General features: G+C 34.5%; 1 protein-coding gene and 1 long non-coding RNA gene across 2 annotated transcripts in view; one reads left to right on the forward strand and one right to left on the reverse strand.

The window, feature by feature from the left end:
- Positions 1-7305: 7305 nt before the first annotated feature.
- LOC149538762 (uncharacterized) overlaps positions 7306-20104 on the forward strand; it is a 67206-nt gene continuing 54407 nt past the window's right edge. Inside the window, exons 1-2 of the mRNA XM_089800085.1 lie at positions 7306-7530; positions 7605-7757. Coding sequence (XP_089656211.1) covers positions 7452-7530; positions 7605-7757 — 232 coding nt within the window. The 5' untranslated portion in view covers positions 7306-7451. The remainder of the gene's footprint in view (positions 7531-7604; positions 7758-20104) is intronic.
- The window catches only part of LOC149538763 (uncharacterized), a 64206-nt gene continuing 56020 nt past the window's right edge, over positions 11919-20104 (reverse strand). Inside the window, exon 2 of the long non-coding RNA XR_016356102.1 lies at positions 11919-12210. This is a non-coding gene — a long non-coding RNA (uncharacterized LOC149538763). The remainder of the gene's footprint in view (positions 12211-20104) is intronic.

A 20104-nucleotide genomic window follows, 5' to 3' on the forward strand; every position in this document is an offset into this window, starting at 1 on the left:
TCCTCTCTTTGAGGATAAAGGCTAACAACATTCAAGACCAATTGGATGTTGAAAAAATCATGATTAATCTCAGCAATATTAACCCATTTACTGTAAATCTAGTAATTCTCCATGAAATCACCATAAACCTATTTACATCTATCAACAAAAGTCCTATCCTCAAAATCCTCAATCAACGGGTTCACCAAAAGCCATTCATCATCCCAAAACCTAATCTTGCTTCCATTACCTACTTTCCATTTACAACCTTTATCTAAAATGTGTTTAGCTCCCTAGACTGCATTTCAAATAGGATAAGAAGAAGGAACAATAGGGTAAGAAAGAAAATTAGAAAAAGAGGGCGCGTCATAAAGGTACTTATGTTTCTAGATAGTACTCCATTCCTTGTTATCATGATAGACTCTCCATCCTTGTTTAGCTAATAATGCTTTATTCATACTTCTAATGGATCTTATACCCAAACCACCTTTCAACTTAGGTTTACAAATATTTTCCCAAGCAATTAAAGCCATTCTCTTCTTTTCCTCAGTTCCAGACCAAAGGAAATTCTTTTGAATTTTATCAATTGCATCAACAAATTTAGCTAGAATCCTAAAGAGGCTCAAAGCATAAGTAGGAATACTTTGAAGACATGCTTTGTGTAGAGTAACTTTAGCAGCTTGACTCAACATATTACCTCTCCACCCTGCTAGCTTCTTATTGAATGTCTTAACACGATGCACCCAAAAACTTTCCAAAGGACTTGCCCCAAGGGTAAACCAAGATAAGTATAGAAAAAATATCCTAAAGAGCAACCAAGAATATTTGCAATCTTTCCTTGTCTAAAAGCTGGAGTGTTAATAAAAAATAAAGAGCTCTTGTTCCAAATTAGCTAACTAGCAGAGGAGTAAAGATTAAGAGCCTTTTAAAGATTTCTCACCTCCCTAACATCATCTTTTCCAAGGAAGATGGTATCATCCACAAATTGTTCATGAGAACATACAAGAGGATGAGACAAAGGTTTCAACCCTTGAATATCCCCTTTTAAAACCAACTTCCCAATATATATGCCCAAACAATCAGCCATAATAGTAAAGATAATTGGAGATCAGGGATCACCCTGCCTTAGGCCCCTAGAGGGTTAAAAAATTCAGTAGATCTTCCATTGACCAGCATAATAATCAATGTAGTAGAAACCATCTACATAATAAGCTTAATCACAATGATACTAAAGCCAAAAGACATTAAGATCTTGTGGAGGAAAGACCATTCAACTCTATCATAGGCTTTGGCTATATCAACTTTCATAATAAATTCCTAATTGTTAGAAAGAGATAAGGAATGAATATTTTCATACACAAAAATGATAGAGTTAAGGATTTATCTACCAAGAATAAAATCATTTTGTTTTTCTAAAATCAAGGAAGGAAGAATGTTCAAGAATCTCAAAGTAAGGACTTTTGAGATTATTTTATAAATCGAGCTGCATAGACTAATAGGTCTAAACTGGTCCAGAGAATCGACTCCAATCTTCTTTGGAATCAAACAAAGGAAGGTAGAGTTAACTTCCTTCAGCATTCTTTTTGTCCCAAAGAATTCTTTGACATTGTCATAAACATCTTTGCTAGCCAGTTTCCACTCTTTCTAAAAGAAAAACATAGGGAAACCATCTGACCTTGGGGATTTATCTCCTTCAAGCGAGCAAATAACTTTATAGATTTCCTCTCCCTTAGGAATAACACACAACAATTTATTCTGCTCCTTGGTGACTAAAGAGGGAATAACATATAACAAATCAACCTGTTTAGTTTGATCAATATTAGGGTCTGAAGATAACAAGGATGAAAAAAAGGAAACCAATTCATCAGAGATTTCCTTTTCATTAGTGATTTGATGTCTTCTTTTAATGGGACTAGAAATACAATTTTTTGGCTCTATGTTTCAGAGTTGACAAATGGAATTTTTTTGTATTCCTATCTCCTTCTTTGAGCCAAATGGATCTAGACCTCTGTCTCCAATAGATTTCTTCTTTAGAAATTATGTCCTGGTACTCCACTAATTTCTCATCTTCTTCCTTCACCAGATCCATCGAGTAACCATCCTGCTGGATTCTATCTTGGATAACTGTTAGATCATCTTTAATATCTACTTTCAAAGACATTCCCAAAGTATCTTTTATTCCATTCTTTGACTCTCTTTTTTAAAATTTTGAGTTTAGAAACCACATGGAATAAAGTCGTTCCTTCAATGTTAATGTTCTACCATTCCACAAGTCAATCCTCAATCTATGGATGTTGCATCCAAATTTTCTCAAATTTGAATAGGAAATTCTTCTTGGCTTGAATAGCCTCTGCCATAAATAAAACAGGAAAATGATTGGAAGTAATCTTTTGGATAGCCTTAAGGTTACACACAAAATCGTTAGTCTAGTCTAAAGATATTAAAACTCTATCCAAACAAGCTTGGATGCATTCATTTTCCACTCTTTTATTGCTCCATGTGAACTCAACTCCTTGAAGATCTAAGTCCATTAATCCCTCCTTGTTTATAAAGTCCAATAAATCCAGTCTTCCAGTTGACTAGCATTTCCACCTTTTTCTTCATGTTCATAAAGAGGAACATTAAAATCTCCCAAAAATAACTATCTGCCATATTAATCAACACTCTTTATCTTAGATAAAGAGTCCCAATTTTTTTTTCTAGCTTTCTTGTTATTTGGCACATACACATTAACTATATACCAATAGTTATTATGGACATAACTCTTTAGCTTGACAACCATTAAATGTTTATTAACATCCAACAAAGTACTAGAGAACAAAGACTATTTCCACAAAATCATTGTTCCTCTAGAAGCACCTTTAGAACTACTTTCCATGATATAATAATTATTAAAAGATTTAAGCTTTTTGGCTTTATCTTTTTCTATTTTAGTTTCCTGAAGCATTAAGATATCAGGTTTGTGCTCTCTAACAAAATTTCAAACAATATCAAGTTTATGAATAATATTCATCCCTCTAATATTCTAGGTGATCACTTTCATTATAAGTTTTTAGGAGTAAAATCCAAAATGGTTTCTTGTTTCCCATCAACAATATTTTGTAAGCTTTCACTTTCTCTTGTCTTCCTAGTTGTTTTTCTACCAGGTTTCTCTGGAGTTCCAACATTTGGTTTCAATTTGAGAGAACCAATTTCCATTTTACTTCTTCGGGTTTCAACTCTTATAGATATAGGGATAGGGTTAGATTTTTTCTCTATTTTCTTCCTTTGACCTTGTTTCTATTTAGATTCTTTCTTATTAGTGATTAGATCCATATAGTTTGGCTCTAGAACATTTTCAAGAATCATAAACTCTTGACACAAGGGTCTAAAAATTTTCATTCTGTGACTATTCTAACATTTCAAACTCATCAAGTTGACCACTTCTTTCCTCAAGGATTTCTCCTTCCTCAACCTCCTCTAAATCTTCAATACCTCCCAATTCAAGATCTTTATTTTGATAGATTACCATCTGGTTCATAGGATCTTCACACTCCTCTTTATCCTTGAGCCTAGAGTCTTCATTTTTCTGGGATTTCTCCTTTGCTTCCAACAACATCTCCTTGTTTTGATTATCTTGGACTATTTTAATTTCAACCACCTTTTCAGGGATAGCTTTAGGTTTTCACACCCTTTTTTGCTTGCTCTTTAGCGAATTTATCCTCATATTCTCTAAGAATCTCTTTTTCCCTTTCTAAAAAGTTCATCATTCATCCCTTCATGGCATTAACCTGCTAGAGGTTGCCATTATGGCAACAGGGTAACTGTGGGAGGGAAACTAGCCCAACCCCACACACAAAACAATTGGTCCCCTGGGATGACTAGATGAAGGCCTAGAGCAAGAGACAGAGTGAAGACAGGGAGTACATGCATTTTTGGATAGTGGGATGGCCGAGCGCCTCTCGGGACGAAGTCATATGATGTGGAAGTATCACGTACGGTTCTATGAGAAGGGAGTGGCTACCCACTAGAGCTTTTCTTGACTATAGTTTCTTGGGGTTAGGAAGGTGGCTTCGCCTGCCTTTAGGGCCTGACTAGCTATAGTTGAGTTTATCGACAGCTTTGGGGCTCTCCTATAATCTCATTATCGCTTCGCCGCCCACCAAGCTATGAGGTTTTCTTGACAGGCGAAGAAAGGGAAATAGAAGATCAGGAGGGATCAGACGATGATATTTAAGACAAATTATCCGATTTTGAATCTGGGTCCAATTCGTCCTTGTATTACAACCTTCTTGAGATCTTTAATGCTTTTTACTTTTTTTTTTTGAGAAATTATTTTTGAAATTATCCTAATTCCAGTCTAAGAGGTTGTATTTTATATTTTAAGTTTAAGCCACTAAACAAAAGAGTTTGGGATCCTTTTGTCATGCTCTCCTTCTACCATTAATCTATTAACTTAGAAAACTACTTATCTTTCATCCTCATGTTTTCAAATTTGAAATGACAAAGCATTGGTTTGTCTTCTGCAATGTCCCATTTCTAGGTCCATCATGATTGATGTTTTTAAATCAATCGTAATATTCATAATGGTCATTTTAGTTATTAAATGATGTTTTTAATTTGGATTTAGGACCCAAGGATATATATATATATATATATATATATATATATATATATATATATATATATATATATATATATATATATATATATATATATATAAGTTATTAAATTTTATTATTAGAGGGGATATTACATCTTCCCCCAATATATCTAACTAAATTGAAAAGTGGTTTGACCCTAACATAGGAGGGATTGAAGTTTTAAAGTCAAATGAGAACTTTTTCACCTCGCCTTTGTAATAGGATCTATCTAATTTCTCTAAAATGTTGCAAAAACCTTCTTCCCTATTGTTCTAGGTGAAGGTCCCATTCTCCATTTCAACTCAAAAAGATTATCTATGGAAATTCAATTCATAAAGTCAATTTTTGATTGTGATTCCCTCTAAATCCCCGCTCTCTTGTCTAAGAGGTGAACAATTGCATTAAAATCACCCCAAATACTGATGCCCTTATCTAACCAAGCTCTAAATTTGACACTAATTTCCTCCCATAAACTTACTTTTTCTTTCTTGAAGTTGGACCATAAATATATAAGATGGAAATTTCTAAAGTGGAATTAAGACTTTTTATTTCTTCTCCCATCCAATTAGGTCTTCTCTCCCATTTGATGAAAACCATTCATCATAGAATCTATTTGGTAAATGATCCCAAAGTAGATATTATTTATGGATATTAATTATGATTATGTATTAAGCTCGAGTAGACTTGAACCCAAGACCTCCCATATGACAAACTCACAATTTACCATTGTGTTGTAGATATGTAGATACAAATTTAAACTATAATATTAATTTATGATAATGTTCAAAATAAATTCTACTAAGATGTCATTTTTTTCTTAAAGCTATATGTTTTATAAAAGTTATATAAGAGAATATTATTAACTATATCTAAGAAATAATATATTTGTTGGAATCATCATTGTCGTTACACCAACAACTCAAGCTGTCAATGAACATCACAATAGCTAGAGACAAGGATCTATGGGAGGCGGTTAAGCACATGTTAGAAATCAATCGGTCTATGTTGAACAATACCTCCACATATAGGGGATAGAGGTACCAACCCCCCAACAATCCCCCCCTCAGCACGACCCAAAAGATTTGAACCCATAAACCAACGCTCTGATACCACTTCTTGGAATCACCATGTTTGTTACACCAAAAGCTTGAGCTGTTAATGAATGTCACAACAACTAGAGACAAGGATCTATGGTTAAGAAAATGTCACAAATCCATCATTCTATGTTGAACAATACCTTTACCTAGAGGGGATGGAGGCACCAACCTCCCAACAATATTAATGCGAATAAATAGGACTATGAAAATAGAAAAATAATTTAAAAAGTTTTATAATATATATTTCATAGATAAAAATAACAAATTATTATATATTATAAAAGGATAAGTAATAATTTAGGTGTAACATCAAAATATATTATGATCAAATAATAATAAAAAATAATTAAACTATAATAATGTCAATTGTTAAATTAATTAATGTCATTTAAATTTTTTTTTTAAAATATTATTTTCAATATAATCTTATCAATATTTAGATAATTTTTAGAATGCGATCACGAGAACAAAAACCAATCATATTTGAGATAAATAGTTTATATAATATATAAAATTCATAAATAAATCTAATAATTTTAAAAACATATCAATTAGAAAAAAAAATTGATTATAATAAGTAATTGTATACAAGTGAATTTTTTTTTATTGGTAACATTATTATTTATTGAAGCGTTGGGATCAATCTGGGGGACCCCATCCCCTTGGTAGAACATTGCAATTTTATAATCCAATGATTAGACATTAACACCTCATTACATTGTATATACCACACAACACATCACATCTTATCGAGAAATTTCTTGTAGTTAGTCAACAATCCCTTATCACTCTAATCCTTATCTCTCCATAGCTTCTCCTTATCACTCCAAGGCAATGAACTGCCACCACCTTATATCTCCCAACACTAATGACCAATACTCCATCTTAGCAAGGCACAAAAGTGTGCAAAACATCCCAATGAAGCAGTTCGGATGGCAGACAAAGGCAACACCTCCAAGAATCACACAGGTGGACAGGTAGGCAATGGGTCCACCACACAAGGACGAGGCCACCAATGCACAAACAATGGGTACACCTGTCAAAGCACACCAACTGACATCGTCAACGGAAGGAAACACAGAGATCAACACCCTCAGATAACGCATGAAACAGGCAAACCACCAGGAATCAAACCAAATACCTCTTACTATTGAGGCTCCTGACATAACTGTCATGCTGCAGGACCCGTATACAAGTAAATATTACTACTAATATAAATATCTTAAATAAATCTATCTAAAGAAATGTTGATAGATACTACAATATGATTAAAATTTAATTTACTACACTAAAAACTATTTATATTGTATCTCTATTTATCTTGTTTACTAATTTAAGCTTTTAATTTTAATTTTTAAAAACATTGATGATTTATAATTCTAATTATTATAATTTTAACAAATATTTGTTATAGATAAATTATTTCTATAAATATATTCTATTTATAATAAGATTAAATTTTTTGACATATAGATGGTTGTCAAAAATTAACACATCAACTAACAAACTCGCACCATCCTTATACACCATCCTTATACAGATACATACAATATACTATACTGCCTATTACAAGTAAATAAAGTAAATAAAGTTGGATGTCGGAAGAAATGAAAAATTGGAAACTTGGATGGAGAGGCAATTGAGACAGTTATGCTCCCGTTACTGTACGTTACCTGCTATTCCGATCCTGCACTTATAAAGAAAAAGGCTCTCCCAGCGTGTATAGAATTATTAAATTTCAGAGTTTTTGGCGATGGAGTGCGGTATTATGGTGATGTTTGTGCTTCGTCCCACATGTGCAGTGCTGTTGGTTATCTCCCTCATTATCTTAGGTTTCAATCTTTCCCCCTTTCCCTTCCCTCAGCAATGACAGAGTAGCCAATAAATTTTCCTGTGTATATTGTAGGATGGATTGGCGCGTGGAAGTTAGTCCTGGTACATGTTCCCCTTGTGCAGGAGCTCACAAAGACAAAGGGGAAGAGCACAAGAAAAGCTCCACAGCCACAGCCACGGCCACAGCCCCGCCTTCCTCGCTTTGTCCTTCCCCCTTCTAAACGAGGTGCGCCTACTATCCTTTTCTTTTTCTGCTTCTGTTTGTGATTAGAAATACAAGGTACACTCACTTTCTTTCTCTTTATCTGGAATTAATTTGATACAACGACGATCAGCGATCGGAGTCGCACTTCTTCTAATATTCTGGCTTCACCCGTCCGTCTAGCATTAATGAAAGTTCAGTAGACGAATAAACAAACTCTACATTAAGTATCACGCTAATAAATACAGTAAAGAGGTACCTTTCAATTTTACCTGAAAAATTGGCTGAGTATAAATTTGGATATACTACGCCTCTGTTATGTGATTCAAGAATTTACTATCAGGTCTGCTAGAATTAGACTTAAACAAACTCAATGACGAACTGTGCCTTGCCAGGGGTTGAATCTACAAAGGCAGCCTTAATCCGGGGATTCATGGCCCTATACTTTCGTGTTCCCCTGAAATTATAAGTGGCGTTGATCCAACAATGGCACTTACGAACTCTATGTCTCCGTCCTTGAGAAACTTTATCGAATTCCTGGGTGGTACATAAAAGTACGGACAAAACCTGTAATCAAGCGGAATAATATGTTTTGTTTTGGTTGCAGTTAGGACCCGTGTGATGAAATTAGAAAAACACGAAAGTTACACAACAGTACCACACAAATTGAATCTTTATTCATTCAATGAGATTACATAAACACGATCAAGGATCGGCTGATCAAAATGATCAGAGACAAGTTGACAACTCAACCGAGGCATTGAAAATTTGCAGGGTTTGTAGTTTAAGACAAGTTTTCTCTCATCCTTAAAAATAAACTAAGGAAAATTAAACCAAGAAACAATTTCTCTTTTGGCATGACTTTATCTTGCAACGAACAATTTGTTTGGTTATCTAAGGATGTATGCTTTTTGGGTTCTTCACAAGAGTATTTCTCTGACTCTGCTCATAGACCTTCTTTAATTCCACATACATTCTTTTGATTTCACATCTTATGATTTACTTTCTTTTGAATTTATATATATCCAAAAATACACTCGTATTTTCATAAATTTTCAATACACACACTTCTCAAATGGTTTTCCTATATCATTTATATCTTAAGCGTACCCTTTCATAAGAGTTGTGGACTCTTTTCAAAGAGTCATCCTATGAAAAACAGATTTATCATTTATTTATATAACCCTTAACAATATTTTCTTTTATTGCTTCCTTTAACCAACTGCTTGTTTATATAGCATCACACCCTTTCATTTCTAATTACTGTTGTAGTAGACATTGCTGTTCTGTATCTTAACTACTATTAGGTGCCATGATCAAGTTGACTCATATTATTATTTGTCATTTTAAACAAATCTCTGTTTAATGGTTGGTTTATGAGCTTTATTAACAATCGTTATCTTAATGAAAACCCTCCCTTGTGATCGCTATCCCCTGTTGGCTAAGTATTCAAACATGTTAACCGCTGCCCAAACATGTACCATTATCTTTATTTACCGATATTAACGAAGTTGCTTTATGCAATTCTTCATTGTTTCTTTCAAATTGCACATCTTTTATTAAAATGCACTTATTTAATAAAATAGCTTTTTGCCTCCTTTTCAAATCATGTCTTAACTTAATCATGAATGGTTGCTTTCTTCATCAGGCTTGCTTCTCAATTTGCTGACTTGGCTTTTGACCAACCAATCACTGTTCTTGTTTATCAAAACAATTCAAAATAGAATCAAAATTGCTGGTTTCCGTAACACAATAAATTCTATTCATGAAACATTTTCACACTCCATGTGCTATGTATTGATAAGGCCCACTTATAAATCAAAGCATCACCTTAATGTTTTAATACTTTATTGCTCCACTCTCATTGCTGCTCCTATGCTTATTAAAAGAAACCGTCGCTGTAATACTTATATAACAGTTGCTTATTAATTTCTTTTTCATGAGTGATATAGACTTGTGCATAAATTGAACAAGAAATCAAGGAGCCTCTCACAACCAAGATGTTAATGTTTTGCCTAGAAATAAAGATAAATAGCAATAAACAAAATAAAAAATACTACACAACAATTTATCTTTGTAAAACCCTCCAACTTGAGGGGGAAAATCCAGCCACACCTAAAATAAATCTCTTTTATTAAATAATCGAGGTCCGAGAACAAGGCTTTCAATTGAATAATAAACTCATTGTACAAAGCAATGATATATTTCTTGAAATGGTCTCTTCATATCATAACCGAAAGATTTTTCATTTTCCAAATGCATGACTCTTCATATATCCAAATGCACTTCTCTTCATATTTCCAAATTTGAGTATATGAAAGAGCACCATGCAGATAATCAAGAGATCTTCTGCAGCTACAAAAATCAACATTCCCTCTTAGCAAAGGAGATATTATTTGCAGATTTCATGTCATCATGACAAACACAATAGACCCATGTGTGTTAACAACAAAACTTTATCATAGATTTTCTCAACATGATATTGTCATCTTAGCATGATGTTCATCATGGCTAATCCTAGAGGGTGAAGGAAGACAAGAATTAAGTCATGGAATCCCTCACATGACATCCACCATGGCTACTCCCAGAGGATGGATCCACCATGGCTACTCCTAGAGGGTGGAACAAGAGATTTCACCTCAAACTTCTCGCAGAGAAGAATGCATTAACAAGGGATTGCACCTCGGACTTCTCACCCATGAAGAATAACTCATTAACAAGGGATTGCACCTCAAACTTTTCCCTCTTTGAGAAGAACTCATTAACAAGGGATTGCACATTATAAAACAACCATGGTTAAGACAAATTAGGACTCATTATGGAATAGCACATTGTTTCAAAACAACAACAGAACCATAATTGCAAACAAAGAAAACAGTCTGCAGATCTATATTATTTCCAAATTGACAAACATTAGCAAAAAATTGCATTTTGTGCTGATAGATAATACTGCCAGTATTGGACAGCACTGTGATCAATGCAACTGTGTCCTTCATAACAAATAATTTCCCATTCTAGTTTCTTGGCTATATGCTGTGCGAGGAGCTACCATTGATAGGTTCTGGGTGTCAGTTCAAGCATTGTAAGCAAGCTATACATTAATTAAGAATTTTGTAGAAAGACTGCCAAGGCTTGTGCAGATATTCCGATATTCTCCAGCATGAGTCGTATCAATATGACTTCACAAAATTAGCAACAATGAATATAGTTTCTTATATGCTGAACTTCACACTGTTTGGCAACCAGGACAACCACAATCACATCACCAAGAATGCGCAATATTATAGATACTGAGAAGACAACCAAGAAAACTTCCAAAAAGGAAAAATATCCATCATCTATGGTGGTCAATACACATATCTCTGCTGTGAGACTTTGAATTGGTTACCAGAAAATAGGAGAAGGCTTTTCATTATTTAGGATGCCGACACACAAGAATAAACTGCCCTGACTCTTCTGTATTCTTGAATCATTCATCTTCATACAGAAGGCTCTTCAGATTCTCAATTTGTTCAGCTTATGGAAGTGGACTCTTTAAAGTCTTGTGCAATTGCTTTTAATACAGCTGTGAAAAAAGTATGAACAAAACACTCAAACTTGTTGTACTTAGCTGGAAATACTATAAGAGTTTGCCAAAATGATACACAACAACCCAATTAGTCAGAATATCTAACATCCAGGTTCAAAGTCCCTCTATCTGCCAATTATATGTTTGCTAAACACATCCAGCAGATGAAAGGTAGGGCAAAGAGTAGGAATTCACGCCAACACCAGGAAACACATAGCTCAGAAGAAATTAGAAAATAGCTTCCTAAAAAAAGAGGCCAAGCAGCTCCTAAATGACTACACAAATTGAATCACCAATCTGGAATTTCAGAGCATTTATAGATGGCATTATTCTACCCAGACAATGATATCTAAACACAAAAGAATACTCATCATAATGAACTAACATATATAGGTTGCCTACAAAAATACTCATTACAATCTGCAATTGATACTCGAACTGATAAACGAGAGAAACTCCCTTATTGCTGTTATCCAACCAGCTCTGATGCCATGCTAATGTTTTGCCCATAAGTAAAGATAAATAGAAATAAATAAAATAAAGAACAGTAAGATACAGATAGACACACCAATTTATTGTGGGAAAACCCTCTGACTTGAGGGAAAAAACCAGCCATACTGAAAATATATCTCTTCTATTAAATAATCAAGTTTTGGGTACAAGGCTTCAACTGAATAATAAACTCATCATACAAAGCAGTGATATGTATCTTAAAATGAAAGGCTCTTCATATCATAACTAGAAGTTTTCTTTTTCCAAATGCACCACTCTTCATATTTTCCAAACACATGTCTCCTCATATTTCCAAACACGAGTATATGAAAGAGCACCATGCAGGTAATTAAGATATCTCCTGCAGCTACAAACATCAACACAAGATAGCTGATAGGTCTCCTTCCAATCCTCAACCTGGGCTTATGAACAAGGTCAGAAATGCATCATTACAAACTTCCTTAAGGAAACCTTTGATTTTGATCAAGTCACATAGTTTGTGCCATTATGAAGGGGAGGCAACCATTATTCTAGACTTGCATAAACTTGTCTGAAAAGATGATGTGATCTATCGTAAATTTTTGTGATGGCCTTCATACCTTTATGCATAGTTTGTAGACTTGGACTTAAAGAGTACTTGGGAAGTCCCAAATTTTCAACTTGGCAAAAACTCAATAATACTCAACAACTTAGAAAGTACTTTAACTTAAAATCTCTTTAAGAAACATACTACTTTTGCAAAATTCAAATAAAAAATATAATAAATTAAAAATTGACTCAAAAGAGAAAATACATGGTTTATAGTTAAATTTGTGAAAACTCACCCAACAATAAATATGTTGAGTATTAGGAAACTCAAAGAGTACTCTTAGAAGTAGCAAACTATGCCTTATGTAATGTTTGGCATCAATATTATGCCTTTCTAACCATCACACCTGCAATATGTATATTTATAATCAACTGTTGAATAATGTGAGGATATGATTACATTATAGTTTGCATATCCAACTTGATACTAACAAGCATTTCCTTCTATTGATTGACATTTTTGTCCAACCTTTCTTTCCCTCACAATTATTCATTGGTGGACCTAGTGATGCATGTTTTATGACCCACCAAATAGTAGAACAAAATACTGAGATATTTTATCCCCCCTTGAACAAAGTCTTTTGTATGCTAAGATTGCAAGATCATACAATGACTCCAAGGTTCCTTCTATGTTATGTCTTGACTGTGGATAAGCTTGGCAGTTGGTGTGATTTGTTGATGATTACAAGGGGGCTTATGTGTATTTGCTTAGGTTCATTTCAAGTCATGGTAGATGTGGGAGCTATCAAAATGGTTTGCAATGTACTTTTTTGGGATTTTTACAGAATATCAGAAATGAAAGGAGATAGGGTTCAGAGATTCTACTCTAATCCTAAGGGTAGTGACAACAACAAATGATACTCTAGTGGACAAAATTTTCAATTAACAAGCTTTGCTTTGTCAAGTTATACTGCAATTACACTTGAACTTGTGTAATCTTCAAGGGTTATGCCAAAGATTTTCATATCACCACATGCACCATCATGGAGACCAATGTATGAAGTTGAACATACACATGAAAGGGGTTCAAACTAACTTTGCACAACGATTTACAATCACTAAAATATCAAAAGTATGAACCAAAAGAATTCATCAAAACACCATCATGTTCTCCATTGCAATCACTTCACTAAAGTTAGTCTAAATGAGGGAATTAAGAGAACAAGCAAGCACTAAAACACATCAAGTATTCACCAAACTTCAATGAAAACTTTATTGTCTCAATAACTCATAACACCAATCTTAGAAATCCTCCCTTACAAATGAGAAGTGAGGCCTTTATATAGGTCCATGAATACAATGGGTGGCCTGGATGAAAATAACTGATGACCCAGATTGTGCCACATCAGCCTTGATTAGGGTTAGGGCAAAGAAAAGGAATTTACATTAATGCTAGATGGAATCCATTTTTTGAAATGCGAAATAAATGCCTACTATGCATTCTCGCTCAAGAGGAGAGTGAAATGCAATAAATGACCGCTACGTACACACACTCTATGCATTAAATGCATCTATCCTTGACTCCGATGCATAAAGGCATGGAATCGATCCAACACTGTTTGTAACTCTTCTGTGCTAATGCTTGGTGACGATTCCTGCTTGAACATTAGAATTGTAACTGCCCGTTCAGCCTTTCCTAAACTTTCCTCCCAATCCGGTAACAAGTTTCGAGTGGTGTGCATGGTATTTGAGAAGATGGAGAAGTTCTCAAAATCATCTCTCTTTAAAACATATAGTTGAAAGAACTCCAACTTGCCTTTCAAGTTGTCCACCGTTATTTCATTCTCTACCAATCTTTGTGACAACAAGGATGCAATTGTATTGGAGACCCCTTGCATGATGTTGTTACCTACCTTTCTCCATCGAGAAGATTCCTTGGTGAAGCTCTCAAATGTTTCCTTGGCCATGATCATTGCATTGACCACTAGAGGAATTCATAGACATCCCTTTCACTGATAACACAACCATCGATCAATGCCTGCTTGGGGGTCTCCATCATATTCTATATATTAGAGATCACTTCATCCTGGCAAATGTGCTCATCTTCCAATGATTCATCCATGCATTGGATGCCAAAGAGTGCAGCTAATGCCCTACCATGAACTTGCACCAATTCTTTTGCATCCTTGAGGGCTTCTTCTTGAATTCCTTCCACCCAAACCTTTGCACCTTGGGCAGTCTGCTTAATCCTATCAAACCTATAGGTGGTACAAAAGACGAATCTTCTCTCACTGGACGAGGCAAATTTTTTATGAATTGACTTAAGGTCATCTTCTAGCTTTTTCATCCTTTCTTTCAAAGCTCAAGTGGAATCATCAAAGTCCTCTTTTATTTGTTCATGGGAGGCATGACCAAGATTGATTTTTTGTGACATGGTACTCATCTGGACTGGTTTGATCCTTGGTCTTATCAACCGTAGGAGTTGCAATTTGCAAAATCCTAGATCGTGATTCGCCCCTTACAACCTTAGTCGACCTTTTAGCTTTTCCCTTTTCTTCAAATTGTTTGGCTCAGTGCAAAATTTCTTCCAATTCAATTGCTAGGTCAGCTTCTTTATCTTAACTTTTCTTAATTTACTGCTTTAACCATTTTGGAATAGGTATATTATGGTCTTCCTATATCATTAGTTGATCTTTCCCTTGAACCGTTTAAATGTTGATTTCGTCTTCGTCACTTGGACTATCCACTGTTGCTTTAGGAGCTTCAACCTTTATGGTTGGAATCTTTGTTGCTGCTGCAAGAACTTCTTCCTCTTTTGGATAAGCCTCAACCTCTGTCATTTCTCACTCCAAGATTGCAACAAGACTTTCTTTTGTAGCCATATCTTGATCTTTACTTTTTTTTTTGCAGATTTCTCATATGCATTTTGATGAGGAGGCAAGTTGCGTTGATGGTCATTCACCTTATAATAGGCCTCTAAGCCTATTTTCTACATAAGGGTCACTAACAAGCCTATGGAGTCTATCAACCCTTCGACTTCACTTGTTCAACATGTTACAATGTTCCTACAACCTTCACAAGTCATGGATCCAAATGATCCACCTCTAAAGCTCTTTGATCAATGGATTCAAGCCTTCAAAACAACAACATTTTAGGATTTTTCCCACTTCCACTCTTCACCATCACTTCGACCATATAGATTGGCTTGCTATGGTTTAAAAAACACAAACTTGACAGATTTCAAGGATTCAATCTCTCCCAAATACTCAATCTCACCTATTTGGGCTACTAGGTCAATGAGCACCAGTTAGGCCTCCTTATTTAGTTTCCGAGCTATAACACTTACACAACTAAGTTGCTGATTCGTGTTTTGGTTCAGGTACAGATATGGGGTTCGGGTATGTGGGTACGACAATTTTTCCCCCCCTTGCAGATTTAGGTTTGTCCATATATGTATGTATTTATGTTCAAACATTAAAATTACAAATACGAAAATAAGAGTTATACTCCTAAATCCATATTGGCCAATAAACTTATAAATAATTGTATTACTAATATAGTTTCAGATTACATGCATTACAAATTGACATCAATCAGAACATGATCAACAAACATAACTATTGGCTGGGCTATACAAATCTATCAACAATAATATACTCAGATCTTCAAATAAAAAAATCAATCCCTGACCTTCAAATGAATTGAAGTAGGTTGTTGTTCACTACTGTCATAAACTAAGGGCATTACATAGACCAATTTTAACTTGAATAATATTAGCAAGCTGTTGCAAGACACTATCTAAAGTTGATACAAGGAGCATGCTGATAAACAAATAACAAATACATACATAAACTGACCTACTGCCTTGGGGTACTTGCTGGGTGCCCATGTTCGTTGTGTGTTCTTCTATGAAGGACCCATAGAGAACCCATGAAGTGCCCTAGAAGAACTGGTACCAAAACTGTACTAGTACCAGTACTCGGTCCTAAACAGTAGTACCCGGTAACTATGTTACACAACAAAGGTTCTTCCCAAACAAACTTCAAATCTGAGCACCCATTTGGATTCTCCACCAAACCAGTAAGGGCCTGTTTGGCAGCGAGAATTAGATTGGAATAGGCATATGTTAATTCTTAAAATTTCTAATCCTCAGTTTGGGTGCACCAAATCAGAATTCAGCATAGGAATACGTATTCCCATTTTGGCCTAAAATGAGCTTTTGCAACTCCACCTAAATAGGTGGAATCAGAATACGTATTCCTATTCCAATTTTACTTTTTCATATTTGATGAAAATTTCAAGTCCATGGCCATGAGCACAACCACTGAGAGCCCCATAGTCATGGAAAATGGCCAATTTTGAAAAGTGGTGTTGCTCTTGCGCATATCATTACTGGATCAGAGGCATCATTTTGAATACTGAGATCGCATGCTAAAAGCTCAAGTCCGTGTAGGGATATGAAGCATTTTATGACCTCGCTAACGAGGGAAATCATGAGGAATTTGAACATCCCCTGCCTTTTCCCCTTCATGGATACTCTTGGACTCATACGCAATGAAATCGTGAAAAAATCTCAAAATGTGATTGTATGGTTTTAGATCACTCTATCGACATTATTTGTTTGCTATTCAAACTCTAATTTCAATTTTGTCTAACCAAATAGAGAATAGGAATTCATATTCCTATTTTCTATTCTAGAATAACTATTCCAGAATAATAATTCCTATTCCTGCAGCCAGACAGAACCTAAGTGTCATGATGAGGTCTTTGCATCTGATTAGGGTTGCCCTTATAAGATGATTATTAGGTCTATAAGGCTAATACATAGAGATGCTGATAGCCCCTTGGTTTAGAATGCTTCTCCATACAGTTTGATCTTGCCAACACTTCCAATAGTTGGAGTACATACCAATCAATCTTTTGTAAGTGTTCAAATCCCTCACTTCTTTCTTTCATTCAATATATTCTACTCTGTTCAAATTTGCCTATTATATTGAGATGCTAGGTGCTAGGGCTTGCTATCAAATATAGCCATTAAGAGTGGCAACAAAAAGGATTTCAAGTCATTATAGTACACGTTTGGACCTTGCAATCCCCTAGGCTTCAAAGTTTTTGAACCGTAGGTGTAGGTCCAAAATCCATGATTTGTTTGATAAAAAAATGCTTATTGCTCCTTTCCCTTATTACTCCTTTCCCTTATTACTTTATAGACTGAAAATTCATGCAATTGCAAGTTAATTCAATACTTTAACAGGATCTAGGATTAATAGTTGCCAACCAATACAAAAACATGAAAGTACAGACTGAGAATCACAAATTTCTGCAAAAATCCTTATTGTATTATTCTCCAACTTGCCAAAATCCTTCCCCACAATTGTAATGTCCCTTATCTGAACATTAGTTTATAAACCTAACTTTGCATGTATTTTTCTTTTTTTTTTTCCCCCAAGATAGTCCCTTTTTCAAGTTTTTACTCTCTCTCTCTCTCTCTCTCTCTCTCTCTCTCTCTCTGTGTGTGTGTATATATATATATATATATATATATATATATATATATTCAATAGTAAGAGTCGCATCTTTCCATAATATAAAAAATTATATTAATTATTAAATTAACAATAATATATATTATATCAATATATAGATTATATTATATAAGTTAATTATATATTACATATATTATATCTATATTAATGATTTTATCATTCTTAATAGTGATATAAATATTATTTATTTTATTAATTGAATACATAATAGTATTAAAATAGTTGATATTTATAGTTATTTATTATTTATATTTATTATAATATGTATTATGGGACTTATATAGAATAGTATATATTAATTATCTATAATTGATTATAATTATAATTATATTATTAATATTTATTAAGGTCTTGTTAAAATGGGGACATGACAAGTCCGCCCCTCTCGATTTTGCTTGTCCTCAAGCAATAAATATGACCCTAAATGATCTATAGCTCAAACTCCTTCCTTCCCTACATATGTATAAAACACTTGCAAAGTTTGCATATTAGTAATCAATGAAAGAACATATGAATGAAGACACAAAGTAGACACATTAATGTAGGAAGATGGAATGCAAACGCGAGGTAGACACATAAATGCAAGAAGACACAAAGAAGACACGAAGCAAACATATTAATGCATGAAGACATGATGTAGACACATAATATACGTGGTTAGAATCCTACTTACAATTTGAAATAAGAAAAGTTGAGGAAATGTTTTACCACTTCGATTGTGAATGTCGTGCTCCTTTCCCTTGTCTCGAAAATAAAAGTTCTTTAAGATGCATATTTTTAACAACTCGAAAATAAAAGTTCTTTAAGATGCATATTTTTAACAACCTTTCTATAGCTAGTACTATAATAGGGAGCATAATTCCATAGTGGATGGTAGATTTACTGCTACTCGAGTTTGGACATGCTTAGCTTAGGGCTCCCTCAGATTTTTATTCATATTGGGATTCTCTTGCCCCAATGCGACCGATCTACTCCTCCCCTTGTGCACACTCCCTACCCACTAGGAACATGTTTGATTTCATTATGGATGGAAGGTTTATTGCTGCTCGAGTTTGGACACGCTCAGCTTGGGGCTCCCTCAGATCTTAAAATCCATATTGGGATTCTTTTGCCCCAATGCGACTGATTTACTCCTCCCCCTGACATGGTTAATTTCATTATGGATAGAAGGTTTACTGCTGTTCGAGTTTTGACACACTCAACTTGGGGCTCCCTCAGATCTTAAAATCCATATTGGGATTCTTTTGCCCCAACGCGACTGATTTACTCCTCCCTCTGTGCACACTCCCTACCCACTATGGACATGTTTAGTTTCCTTATGGATGGAAGGTTTACTGCTGCTCGAGTTTGGACACACTCAACTTGGGGCTCCCTCAGATCTTAAATCCATATTGAGATTCCTATGCCCTAATGTGACCGATTTACTTCTCACTCTGTGCACACTCCCTATCCATTATATATTAATATAAGAGGTCTTATCAAGTTATTCACAACTTATTAATAACATTATATTAAACACCTCTCGTAAATACACAATAATGATAATATTTAAATTAACCAGTAAGATAATCCCTCTCCTCAAAAAATACAATTATCCTATTCTTGTTAAAATAACATTCTTATCATTCTATGTTATATTCCTAATATTAAGAACTCATTCCATATTAGTATTATCATAGACATTAATATATTGATACACCTTCAACTCAATAAATCATACTTACCTCAGAGGTGCATACACCTTCAACTCAATAAATCATACTTACCTCAGAGGCGCATACACCTTCAACTCAATAAATTATACTTACCTCAGAGGTGCATAGGTCTTATTCTTCTCTGTTGTTACTCTTCACTCTCTTTCTTTTCGTGAATTGTCCCTTGTTAAATTGATCACAATATAGTCTCTATCGCACTATTTAGAAGTGCCACTATATTTCTTTTATACTTCTTGTACATGTCAGAATTATAATGACATTATAGAATTTGTGAAGTGTGGGTCTCCACTTCTCCAATCTTCCCAACTCTTGTCTCAATTGACATATGTATGGCCCGAACTTTAACTTGTAACATAACAAAGTGTTTGTTTGGAAAATAATACCAATTCCCTTCATTTCCACATACCAATATTCCTTCAAAAGTAACGACTCCAGTCTTTCATGATATCAGAAATCCATGCATTTAATTCAATACAAGTTCACAATTCCTAATGTGATATAGTTCTTGCTATGATGCTTGCC

Source organism: Cupressus sempervirens, chromosome 9, assembly GCF_028749045.1.
Source record: "Cupressus sempervirens isolate cs-2001-9-10 chromosome 9, ASM2874904v1, whole genome shotgun sequence".
In the NCBI taxonomy this organism is placed as follows: Eukaryota; Viridiplantae; Streptophyta; class Pinopsida; order Cupressales; family Cupressaceae; genus Cupressus; species Cupressus sempervirens.